Source organism: Ptychodera flava, chromosome 1 (genome assembly GCF_041260155.1).
Source record: "Ptychodera flava strain L36383 chromosome 1, AS_Pfla_20210202, whole genome shotgun sequence".
Taxonomy (NCBI): domain Eukaryota; kingdom Metazoa; phylum Hemichordata; class Enteropneusta; family Ptychoderidae; genus Ptychodera; species Ptychodera flava.
This window is the reverse complement of record NC_091928.1, coordinates 19,864,624-19,878,471: the sequence shown is the minus strand read 5'-3', so window position 1 is coordinate 19,878,471 and position 13,848 is coordinate 19,864,624. Positions and strand designations below refer to the sequence as shown.

At 43.2% G+C, this 13,848-nt stretch overlaps 1 protein-coding gene across 1 annotated transcript in view; it reads right to left on the bottom strand.

Annotated features, from left to right (window-relative positions):
• Window positions 1-13,848, bottom strand: part of LOC139132268 (arrestin domain-containing protein 4-like) — a 50,404-nt gene that overhangs the window by 30,385 nt on the left and 6,171 nt on the right. The window contains exon 2 of the mRNA XM_070698660.1: window positions 397-513. Coding sequence (XP_070554761.1) covers window positions 397-513 — 117 coding nt within the window. The remainder of the gene's footprint in view (window positions 1-396; window positions 514-13,848) is intronic.

The window sequence follows — 13,848 nt, the reverse complement described above, 5'->3', positions numbered from 1 at the left end:
AAACTTTTCACCGGCTCAGTTTTTCGAAATTCAAAATTTTTTATTTTTCTCTATAGAGTTAACACAGGGATGGCGGCCATTTTGAATTTCCAACATCGGTAAATCTTGGGTAATTTGTTTCTCTATCACCAAAATTTGCACGGTGACCCCCTATTTTTATTCTTGATTTTGAAAGAGAATGATTGAAAGATTCCTTGGGGAAAGTTAGAGCAAAAGTTTAAGTCTTTCACTTTCGAGGTGCATGAAAAAATTGACACTTTTAGGAGGTCCTCATACTCAGAGAAGCTTGACCCCATACGATGATGTTAATTTGTAACATTGTCCAGTGCGGGTCCAGTATTCTCCAGCCTTATTGACTTTTCTCCATCAGAATTCACCATTGACGGTTGTACTTACTTTGGCCCCACAGCGTGATGATTTCATCAAAGTAAATCTCTGAGGCTTGGTAAACCCCTTTCCTTGAGTTGTCTGACCACTGCACCCTCGCCTCACAGAATATCCTCAGATGAATGCCTGCGATGATAAAACAGATGACACAACACAATGTAATCCTCCATGTTGCTACATGTAATCTCTCTGTACATGTTACCAACTGTTTTTGTGTTCAACACAAACATAGGTACTGTATCTAGTCCATACTATGGTGATGTAAGACGACCTCTGTCATTGTCAACGGTGACAGTGATAGAATGTGATTACAAATAGGATGACCTCTTCTTTGTGCTACTTTCAAATGATGTCACAGTTCAGCTGCGAATATGAAAAAGTCACATGTATGTATATGACAATTTTTGACAATAATTTTGAAGATGAGCCAGCCGTGGTATATCACAAATATACCACAGTTCTTTTCACGTCTCAACCAATCAGATCACTGTATTTGCACCATCAATATACTGGTAATATAATTTTGGTTTTAGCAATTTCAACAGTTATATCCCTTTTCCTGCCAAGTCCATATTTCACCATAAGGTCAAGATAGTTAACATTAATAAAACGCAACATATTCCATATGGTGTATTTTAACATAATACTGTACATTTGAAGGCTGTTGAAAACATAAATACTGTAAACTTGATTTTTTTAGACTAAAGATGCTGTAACATACCAAGCCAAGTGTGTGAAAATACGTCATGTTTTGGCTCAATACCGCTTTTTACTGACTTGGCTGATGGGGAAGTAATAGTCTTAATACTGTCTGGCAGGAAAAGGGATATACATGATGGCTACTTGACTGTGTGGGAAAAGAAACAGAATACATATAAAATACGAAATATAGTGTACATTCCATCCATGGCAATAAAAATACTATTCTCTGTTGCTGTGCTTGTGAACAGCTTTACAATATTGGTTTTTGCAAAAGAATGCACAACAGACTCGTTTCTAGACTAATCAATTGCCTCTAGGGGCAGCTACAAGCACATAGCTGTACACTGCAAGCCTTAATTAAAGCCCAATCTGTTGCTGATAAGAAGATTATCACATTATTGATAACTTTGATGTTGTCTTTGCTGCCGTCATAACGCAAAAAATTTGGCCATTTGCCTGATTATTTGACAATTTGTCTCATCTACTTGAGTATCTCTGCTGACAAATTTCACCTCTACACCGATGACTTTGATCCACGCTGGATCGATTAAATTCAATTATGGGAGATTAAAATAGGTGTACTTGAGGTGCAAGGCCATTGTCTGGCAATTGAGGCGTTGTCACAACTTGTCACCAGATAAAAGCTGGATCAATGGGTATTAGTGTCATGGAGGAATGTGTGCTGTCCATGCATTGAACAGCACAATGGGCCAGAGTTGTCTTTGGGACAATCACTCTAATCCCTGTGTTATTGTTTCAAGCTGTGAAGATACCACAATATGAATACCATAAACCTGTAGCAACACAAAGCTGTGATAATCTCTTAGATAAACCGAGGTGTTGGATTTAACACTTGCTGTGTACATATCAGCACATCGAGATTTGCAAGACACACATCAAGGCTGTGATCTTGTTTATTTAGTGTTACAGCGAATGCTGCATAAATTTATTATGTAAGAATTTTTTTCCCTTTTTAATGGTAAAACTATTGGCAAGAAAATTCAGAGCTTTGCTGAAAGTACATGTATGCTGTGCAATGCACAACTTTTAAATTTCCTAGCCAGTGCGTCCTCAAAGTTGATCCGAATAAAATATGCATAATCACAAATATATTGGTATGGTACATGTATATGGCTGACACAAGGAGTCACAAATAATTCCCATAGACTAGAAAGATTCAGAAGCTAGGAGGGTACACTGCTTCTTGTGTTAACTGTTCATGACACTGTGAAACGAAGAGAGTGTACAAATGTGATTCTGACATTGAAAGTACATACATATTCGGTACAGCCAGTGTTTTCTCTGCCTGCTCACTGAAAGGGGCAATTTCTGCCCCATTCATCAAAATTAGGGGGCAGACTTGACATTTTAGGGGGCAGCATTTTTTAATCCTTACTAATGACATTAAAAAACATATCCTATCAAAACATAAACATAAAATGGCACTAGTATCCATGGAGACTGAACTACAACTATGTCCTTGGCTGTTCTTTTTCGATGTGTACACTCCACCTTATGCAGGTCACCAAAGTTGAATGGCAGGCGATCTAGTATTCTGGCCAAAAACAACAGCAAATTTACAGGTCACTACACTATTATATGCGCTTGGGTCACCATCATATGGGCGTATTTGCGTCCTTTGTTTTGTGTGCAATTTTCGCCAGTAACTTTTAAAGGGCAGAAAATGACTCGAAATGCGCGATTTGCACAATCGCGCAGTCGAGAGAAAACCCTGGTACAGCCACCACCCTTTTGCATAATATTTTTGATCCATCGTGAAAATTGACATGCCGAATTTCATTCTTCCAAACCTTATGTGTCAATGACGGATTATGCATCCACTGTATGGGATTTACTATGATATAATTATTTGATGGCATAAAACCCGGATCGAATTTCTATTCAGAAATTCTAGGCTTTATAGCGGGGTATATGTGACCCTAGATTTCTGACTACAAAAGATCTCTATAACCCTTTTCCTGCCGAGCGCCCCTGTCCGTTATCCTGCCAAGTCGGTCAAAACCGGCCCCCTTTTCCGTGTCTACAGAAGATAGGCTCTCCTGCACGCTTTCCTGCCAGGCATTTGGCGGGAAAATACCGCATTTTCGGGGTACGATTACCGACCATATACGTGTTAGACTTCAAAAATTTTTGCATGCCCGTATAGAGGGGCAACCGCTGATGAGGTTGTGTCCAGAAAATGACGAGGTCACGGGCGTTGTTTGCCCCGGGGGACGTGCACTTTTATGCCCTTTTCTAGCTTACTTTCGCGGAAGTAAAGCTCGTTCGCCGGCACGCACGGCCACACCGGGAAACATCACCTCGCTCGTGGGTTAGTAGAAGACCCAGGGGTTAGTGCTATGGGTGCGGCAGCACCCTCAAACCTGTCCTGTTTCCCCTGGGTTGTGTCACTTGGCCACGTACTTTGAACGACTTGGAAGAGTCGCACAGTGCAGTCCACTTTGACGTAGTGTCAACGACATAGTTCCGCCATTGAAGGAAGGCGTTGTACGTAGTTTGGCCAGTTCAGTGCACACTTAGCTCGTTAGTGTTACCGTTTCCTAACAGGTTAGTTTTGCAGTTGTTACTAAGGTGCAGTTTTGTACCACCTTAGCTCTGGACAGTGCAACTGCTCCATGCACTAACCCAAACGACAGATGGTCGGTACAACGTCTACGTCGCACGAGCACAGCCTCCGTTGGGCTGTGCCCCTCCCACGTGATACAACGCACGTTCATCCATTACTATAGCGTCCTTACGGATCTGCCAAAAACGAAAGTGGGGGTAAAAACAAAACAAACGAAAATATGCGATCATAGATAGTATTTTATTCGGGAATATTTACATTATGCCGAACAATAAATCTCGGAGTCTGTCTCGACGTCCGAGTGCATGGTCCGTGTTTCAAAAATTAAAAAGGGGGGTGGCAGATCCGTGTTTCAAAAATTATAATCGGGGGAATTGTACAAATAATCCGTCTAAACAAAACAAACAAACGAAAATATGCGATCCATAGATATAATTTTATTCGGGAATAATTTACATTATGCCGAATAATAAATCTCAGAGTCTGTCTCGACGTCTGAGTGCATGGTCCGTGTTACAAAGATTACAATCGGGGGGATTGTACAAAATAATCCGTGTTTCAATTTACAATCAGCGGGATCGTAAAGCACAAACAAACGGCACAACCGTGCTCAAAATGTGATCATGGTCCGTGTTAAGAATAGTCAGTCAAGCCACTGTAAGGCGAAGCTATCCCCTGTCCGTTATTTACGTCGGGTTCTCTTGCTGATGGGTGTCGTCGGGGCTGTGTGAGTAGAGGTCTGCACGCCAACGCTCCTCTTACCTCGTAGCATCATGCGATGATGAAAAGCCGCAAAACACTCGCCCTCGTGAAGATGAACCCCGCACAGACTACATCCTTTGGACGTCTCAGACAGTCGTCCGCTCGCAGTGGTCTTACCCTCTCTGCTGCATACTTTACAGCATTTCTGCCGCCCCTCCAAACGGCTGACAACGTGCATCGGCTGATTTTGTGGATTTATGTACGAGGAAAGAGAACGGTGGCCTCGACCTCTCTCACACTGGGCTGCGATCGCCCACAATAACCGCCAATGAGTTGTTTCCCGACACGCAGATGAAACATCTTATGGGTCAGCTTACTATCAGGGTGTACATGCTTGAAGCATATATACGGTATGCATTTACCAGGCAACATCAATCAGGTAACATGCCAGATATGTCCACCATCTGTGATTCTTGCGCCCAGTGTGAAAGTACTTGCGCTTCTGGTTGGCTCGGTCGACACCTCCCATGTACCGGCGATAATTATACAGCGACAGAGGCACTTGTCGCTGCTCGTCTCCCTCCCCCACTGGCACGCACTCCAAGGGTGGATAGACCGTATTCAAGATCAGCACCTGAGCGTTACTATCCTGATAAGCAGTGATGTTAAGACGAGAGTCCGTTCTGGTCGTGGCTTTCATATCCCCAACAGACAGAGGAAGGCGCTTCCTCTTACCCGGCGGAATTAATTGAGGGGGCATGGTGCGACGATTACGGCGGTTAAAACTCCCGACCATGTAGATCCCGGTCTCCATCAGCTCTCTAGCAGTAACGACCGTGCTAAACAGGCTATCACAAAATAGGCTGTGATTATATCCACAAAATGGCTGGACCAGCTCCATCGTAATTCTTTTCACCACACCTCGCTCCTGCCGTCTCCCATCAGTCCGATCCCGAAATTTCACACCTAGGTACGGTGCAAAGTTGGCGATGTATGCAGTGGTGGAGTCGCATAGCTGCCATATCTTAAAACCGTCTCGATCAGGCTTATGCGGTAATCTCTGCTTAAATTTAGAACGGCCCTTGAATCGCACCATGCCCTCGTCGATGGAGATCTCTCTACCCATCTTATAATTATTTACGCACCTGTCAACTAGGGCTCCATCCATGGATTGATTTTATAAAGGGATCCTCCTGACACCGACGTCGGCGGCGTGCCTCATCAGGATCACGACGTGGATCGTTCTCTGGGTCTGCCAGATGAAAATATCGCATAAGCTGCTGAAAGCGACTGCGGGTAATCACAGTAGAAATACCCTGGTTTCTCAGAAATGGATCGCTAGACCAATAATCCTCCACTGATGATTTACGGTCGATACCCATACAGACTAAGACGCCAATGAACGCCTGCACCTCTCGGTAGTCAGCGTTACGCCAGTATTTATCGATCTTTTTAGCGATATATCGCTGGTGGAACTTGGCGTATTTATTAGTCTCGTCCTTTGCCAATCTGATCAGTGTAGCTGGAATAAACTTAAAAAAGTAATCGATCTCACGGAGTGGCTGGGCAAGGTGAAAGTCGGTCCTCTCTCATGGTCAAAATCGATCTCCTCAAATATATTAGCATCGGTAGTTTCCGACATACGCCAGACAGGAGGGGTGTCATCCTCCGCCAACACAGCAGCAACGTCATCATCGTCGTCAGAGCTTGCCTCACCTACATACTGCCTGTCATAAAAGTCATCGTCCTCTGCCGCATCCTCGTCAACCTCCGAGTCGGACTCAGCGGTGATATCACCATCGTCTGGGCGTCTGGGCCTGAACTCGCCCGTAGCGGCATCAAGGATCATATCTGGCTCAAAATCAGGTGGGCTATCCTGATAACGAACCCTCCGCACTATCTTTTTCGGCGGGGACATCGCAGCACACGAAACTATGGCAGGAGCGGGCTGGGCAGCCTCTGCTGATGACGAGGACTCAAGCTCTTTCGCACTGGGCACAGGAACCTCTCCTGACGCAGGATGAGGGCTCATGGTGCACTCAACAGGTGGTGTCTCTCCCGGAGCAGCCGGGGAAGAACCAATGGCATCAGCCGTCTCGTTACTAACTGTCTCACTAGCAGCAGCAGACGTAGTCTGTGCAGGTGAAGTATCTCCCACAAGAGCAGCAGATGTCTCTGCAGGTGAAGTAGTCTCTCCCGGAGCAGCCGGGTGAGAACCACTGGCAACCGGTGACCCACCATCATCATCGGTAGAACGATCAGTCTTACGTTTACGCTTACCACTGGGCTTTCCAGCCGGAGATAGCTTCGCCTTACGGCGCGTTTCTTGCCCGACTTCTTCGAACTTTACTAGGGACATCACAACGATCGCTACCACTACGCCCGGAGACTCTGCATCTTTGAGCTTCAGTCGTCTGCTCGCCTTCAGAAAACTTTTGCGGTCCGTCAAGCTCATGTCTGGAACAGTGTCGACAGACTAGCAGGTCCCACCCTTTTAAAGCCACAGGGAAACAAAGCCCTGGACATGATTGGACGCAGGGGTGTTAATATATGCAGCCACCTGTTATTATAATGAACCTACGGCAATCAGGCCACCAACCGGTGCTGACATTCCTACCCGTCATGTAAATTGCCTGTCCGTACCATTTGATATGCTAATAATACTCGTTTGCAATGCAAATCCCTCGAGCACTTAGCATACCATAGTCAATGTCATTAGCATCTCAACTTGACATTCCGTCCAGCTGGGTACGTGGCATGCGCACCTGCCACCCAAGGACGTTGGCCCAAGCCCATGCTCAGTACGGGTGGGAAACCCGTATCTTTAACCTCATGTCCCTTCTAAGTACGCCCGAGCAAGGCGTATTGTCATCCAAGTCGGTGACAAGCCAACCCGACTGATCGCCCATTAAGCAGTAATGGACTGCCGTCTCGTTCTTGTACGGCAACGAACAGTGCTTCAGCGGCTTGTTTAGGTCATAACCGTTGCCTTCCGAGCGGCTTACCCAACTAAGGCGGTCAAAGATGAAGGATACCAAAATTGTCAACAGCTGTCTCAGCCTCATCCGTTGGGCAATCATGGCTCCTTCAAATAACATGGCCAGCACGTCTACGTCATCAGCGGTGATGACGACCCGTCATTGACGCCCGAGTGCGTAAAACTCGGAATATACCGACAGGTACCTCTACCTGAGTCGGTTATACCACGGTATAAACCAAACACAGGTCTGCCAACTCCCGTTAGACTCGGCCGTTAGCCGAACTTCACAGGGACAACATAGGCGTAACAAGTCGGTGAACAACGGTTCACGCACCTAACCGCAGCCGCCAAGTCAGTGAACAATGGGATCGAATTTCGAGGCCATGTTCGTGAATGGCAAGGCTGAGGCGGTGTGTTTCGTTGCACGCTTGAACGTCTAGAGCCAAGTGTAGCCGACAACGTCCGACATCTGACTGGGTAGTCTTTTCGAGAAGGTAACAAGTCGGTTAAAAGCGGTGGTTACCCTTCACAAATGTCGCTCAAGTCCGTTCGGATCAGTTCCATGTCAGGGACTAATCAAGCCGAGTCGTCAAATCCGTCGGCACTTCCCGTCAATCAGGACTAAGTCCGTGATTTTCGTCTCGCACCATTGGCAAAATTGCACCGCCAGCTGAGGCGGTCTTAGGCGGTTGCCTTATAGATTAGCATTGCCGAGACGGTCAATTTCGGCCGCAATCTATGTAGTGGCTCAGAGCCAAGTTAGACCAAACTCCGCTAGGATACGTCACCGTGCTAACCTGCCAAGTACGCTACTCGTCCCCCCCAAAAAAACCAGTCCCCCAACGGGGTGGGGACTGGCTGGGTAGCTTCTGCACCTTTCCCTGCCTCTGACTCCCTGTGAACCCATTTCCAGAGCAAACGCCGTTCCTCGCCCAAAACCTGTCCTCGAACGACCCCTAGCGTGAGCAAGGGTTTGCTACACGTAGTTCCGTCGACTAGGCAGGAAAGGGGGTACCAAAAAGTAGCCCGATTTCCACCGCCTTAGGAGAATAACGGCCGTGGCTGCTCAGCTTCTAGCTACACCGAATTTCAAGCGGATTTTCAACCGACTTGGCAGGAAAAGGGATAACAGAGAAACATCACTGTAGCATAATGTCACTATTTTTCATGAAAATCTCTTTTGGGAGAAGGTCCAGGAAATGACCCTCTTGTCTCCGACACCAGACAACCTTCCTTGATAAGAACGCAATTTTCTCAACAGCATAGTTTACACTGACCAAGTTGATGCAATCACTGCATTGCAGAAAACAGTAATTTATCCGATGTTTTGATTATTTTCGCCACTACATCGGCATGTTTGTCCCTAATTCCGATTTCATACTGATGACTTTGATCCAGTCTCCGTCAATTAAGAGAGATTAAAATGCTTGCGTTTCTACATATGTGAGCAAGGGACGTGGGCACTTGTATGTTGAAACCTGATAATGCTGGATGGGTATAGAGCGTCCAACGTAGGACTATGAGAGATATTCAGCTGAGATATATGCATGTGACAAAATTGTATACTTCCATGAATATGTAACAAAGCTCTGCGTGTACAACCAAATCAATGCAATGACAATTGCAATTGCTGTTTAGGAAGGATGCACCTTGGGGACAGAAATTCGGTGCTTCTAATTCTTTCAATACTTTTCTGGTCTACCACTTGTGTGGACCCACTTTGAAGCTCTTGAAGTAAATCATGTTTCAACAGGCTTATTTTTTTGGGAAAATTAAAAAAATTTAAATTTTTCCATACACTACAGTTAAAACAGTGATGGCTGCCACTGTGAATTTTATATCAGTAAATTTAAAGTAATTTGTTTCCATGGTACCAAACTTTGCATGATGACCTCTGATTTTTATTCTCGACTTTGAAACAGAATGGTTGAAAGTTTCCTGAGGAAAGTTTGAAGAAAAGTTTAAGTCTTTCCATTCTGAGGTGCATACCGGTATTACCTTAAGTAGTTTCTCTACTTATGCAATTTTTCATTATGATGACACCAGACCGATCAATTATATGGTTACCATGGTTGAGTTGCCCATCATTACCAACTATAAACGTCCATTTATGATTCTGTGATTACTGGAGCCAGTGTAATCCATGACAACACCACAACATGTACGCACAGTAGGCATTTTACCACGGGGATCACAATTTTTTTCTCTTCAACTTCAAAAACTCAGCGTCACATACACCTAAATGTGCATTTCGTCGGTCATTAAAATGCCGTACCTTTACCTGTGTGTACAAGTACATGTGAGTCAAATCTGAGTGTGGTTTACATGTACAAGTGCAAAATGGCTTCAAATCCAACTTTCAATGCAGAATGCCAAGAAAAATTTAAAATGATGGTTTAGCTGCATCTGGTACACCGGGGCTTCAGTGAATGACAATAAAATTGAGTCAGTGTATCTGTGTGTGGCAACGACACCTGCATTTCAGCCCTAACATCATGAGGCATTAACCCATGTCAAGCCAATACATTGTGCCCAAACACACAGCTCAACAGCCAGTTATCGTATCTACGTCTGGGGTTAATTAGCTTTTTGTACACTCAATCGACAGATGCCAACACAACCACTTTGTAATGTTGGGTTGGCTTGTAAGTTGTTCTGGGGATGTCTCCTAGCAACACGTTTTGACTGTCCTTAACCAGCAGAATTAGCTTCTTCTACATCAATTGGCAATCAATATTGTATTTTTACCTTTGCTATGACAAGACATTGCAGTGTACATTACGATCACCACAATGTGCCTAGAAGTCCCAACAAACTGAAATTAAACACATTTTTATTGTTAGAAGCACACTGTTTCAGAGAACACCGAGAATTTGCTGTCAAAACACTTATGATGATGTACTGGTACATAAAACTGTCCAAACAAAATCAATATTGGGCAAGTCTAAAATAACGGTAATATCAACTACACTACCTCTGGTACACAGTTGAACCTTTTTCACAATCACTTTATCTAATGCATTTCAAAATGTGAGCAAATTTCCAGCCTTTTTGCTAGTATTAAGCTTGTACAAAACTGGAAATAAAGAGTTTTATTTTCAGAAATCAGTACATTGTTACTATCACTGTCATAATGTCCAGCCAAAATTCTAAACTCTGATATGAACATTGGTGGACGTACCGTAAATGTCAGGGCATGATGAAGCGATTTAGTAACTTTCAGACAAGTCAGGGTACGTACAATACACCGTCCCATGCAATGCATTGTACTCTATGTTAGCATTTGCCAGTAGGAAAATCCTTGAATGTTCAAAAAATTTCCCTAGTAATAACTTCAGCATTGAGCATTAAATGGAAAATTTTCCCCCAGAGCAAATAAACCAATTCTGTTTGTGTGGCTTTTAGACGTGGGCTAATGAAGCATGTATGGCACCGCGGGTACTTCATTCAAGCTTAAACTCTTGTTTATAAAGTTTTAAAAGTGGATTTAATGTGAGGAAATGGAGACTTTCCCCTCTCTATGGACAGAACGACTCCCTCTCTGTGAAGGGGCTAAGCAAACACTGCACTCATCCTAGGTAAGAGGGTAACATGACCTCTAACCGCCAATCAAAACAGGGGATCTCATTTCCACACATTTCAGTAAATATATAAGAATACCTCCAGGGAACTGATTGCAGGACTTTTAAGTGAGGTTGTATACAGTACGTAAATTACCTCATTACAAAATGAGAAAATTATAGCTATTTTCTGTCAAAAATTTATCTGACTGCCAGCTTGTAAACATTATGACTTCAGAGTCACTTTCATAAAAGTGATGGTGCAATCATTTTCAGTCACAAATTAAAATGTTTTTGTGTGTGGCTATCTTATAATTGCTCTGGCGGGAAAAACAAACAGTCTTGACATCAAAAGTGTAAATGACATACAGTATTGAACTTCTATAAATGTCTATAGAACAAAACTTTCTAAACCAACTGCATGCACAATGATATACCGGTACATTTCAAATTCTATTTCTGTACAGTGTTTGTGAACACATGAACATGTTAATTTCTGATTACATGTAGTTTTTTTGAGTTAGGAAATAAACTCGTAAAATATTCTGATCCGATGTAAATTACACCATCAGCTTTTTGTATGATTTGCATAATAATTATATTTGCACCTGGTGAAGAATGAATCACAGACACATACACACTGTACTATAAGTTCAAAAGGACTGATGCCCATCTATGGACTACTGTATAGCCACTGATTTGGAAGTGAGACGGTCTCAGTAGAGTCTGTGACACAAAGCGCAAATTTGAAGCTATTTTATGCATGAAGGAATCGCTTATAAAACGTTGAAATTTTGTTCTCAAAAGCTTCAGGTGCGGTGCATTTTACTTTGGACAGTGTGTTATTTCAAGGGTGTCCAGAGCCACAAAGGCAACAAAAAACAAATGTTTGCCGAGGGATGTATTCTCAGAGTCAGTACAATGTGTCTGTGAAAACCGGATGCAAATGCTGTATGCATGCTGGGACAGAAAATGTATACCCAGGTCAAGCCCTGAGTACAGGTCTGTGTGTTCCGGCGTGATACGGCCTCCACCACAGCCCTGCAACGGTCCATAGAGATAACTGGCGAGATTCAAAATGGCGATCTCCATGGGTAAACAACTTGTCGAGTACGTTATGTTTCAGAAAACGAGCAGTTTTGGAGAAGTTTAGTTTAGGAGAAGTTAATCGCATCTTTTCTGGGGTCGGTTAGGAGGTAAAGGTAGGCAGGGAAAGGATTTTGCCCCGATAGAGCAGAATTTCGGCCAAAAAGTCAGTCTTTTCGTTGCGGTCCAGATCTGGACCGCATTGTCGCCAGTCATCTCCATAGACCGTTGCAGGGCTGTGGTGGAGGCCGTATAACGCCGGGAACACACAGACCTGTACGCAGGGCTAACCCAGGTCAGGATACACATGTGTAGTACATGCATAAGAAAGGCTGTAGCATCTGAGCGTGGCATAGCTGCCTTCAGTAGCTCCAAAACTAGCTATATCGTGTGGTAGTGCTTACATTATCTCGTCATGGCTGTACTGGTTTCCAAATATACCGGTACATGTACTTCATTGTCAGTGATGATAAATATGCTGTTAAGAACTTTATTTTATGGATACATGCTTTATCAGTATACATAAACAGGCTATTAAATCTCCACTCATACCATACAATTTATTTTTGAAGAGATCTTTCAAACTGTTTGTCCTATCAATGACCAATGTCTTTCATGTTTTAATGTTTTACTGCCAATAATAACTTTTTAACATTTTTCCTGCCAGACAGTATCACTTGCCCATCGGCAAAGTCAGTAAAAAGCAGTATTGAGCCAAAACCATATGTATTTCACCCACTTGCTTTGGTATGTCACAGCAGCTTCAGTCTGTAAAAATCATGTTTACAGTATCTCTGTCTTCAGGGGCCTTCAAATGCTCAATCTTTTGTTACAATGCATCATATGGGACATTTTTGCTTTGCTAGTTTTAACCAACTTGACCTGATGGTGAAATATGAACTTGGCAGGATACTTGGTAGATCACAATGAAAGAGTATTGTGTACATATACCAGTACAAACAGGTACATGTATACAGTATAACAGATATGTGCATAATTTCAGTATGGTGCTTTCACTTTTTTCAGATCTTTTGGTATACCTTGATTTTTTTTTTCCACCGAGTCAGTGCAATTTAACTTTCCTTGGTGTTGTGTGGGCTGGCTAAAATTGGACCACGGCAACAAGAATCGATGTTATTCAAAATCAGTGAGCTTGAAAACTCATGGAGACAAAGCCTAGGGAGTGTTGTGCACACATGAATCTGTATCAACCGCATTGTTGACGGAAGCTTTGTAAAGTGCTGCACCTTCCACAGTCTTCAGCTAAAGTCTTGATTTCTTTCTTGTAATGACGTTATCAGAGGTCTGTTTGAACAACTTAATGGCAGTCATTCCGAGAGGAAACACAAAGAGACCAATTCAAAATCACAAGGGTCTCCTGCTGCAGTATTTCTGCTTGATTTCTTGAACTCTGCATTTACACACACAGCGTGGCTCTCCTTCAGACTTCACAATATTCCACTTGCATTCAGATGAGCCCTTCCAGAAGCTGTCAACTAACAGTAAATTCCTGTCCGAAAATTTCATATACTGAACAACACTACATGTTTTATCATTTCTGTACGTGTATTGACCTTTATGAAATGTCTACATTTACAATGATATACCACTTGGCATACAATTTATGTGAAATTTCAGGAACAGTATTTATTCTACTTGCTAAGTATGTTAGAAAGTCAAAAATAATATTTAATTTGTGCCTGCAGATGGTTGACAAACTCTGTCAAAAAATGGCAAGATTTAAGATCAGTGGACTCAAATAAATTTTGTTTGAATTGTTAGTAACCTACGGAGTCCACTGATACCATCACTTTCATTTAAAGCCCCCTTAGAAAGTCCCTTTT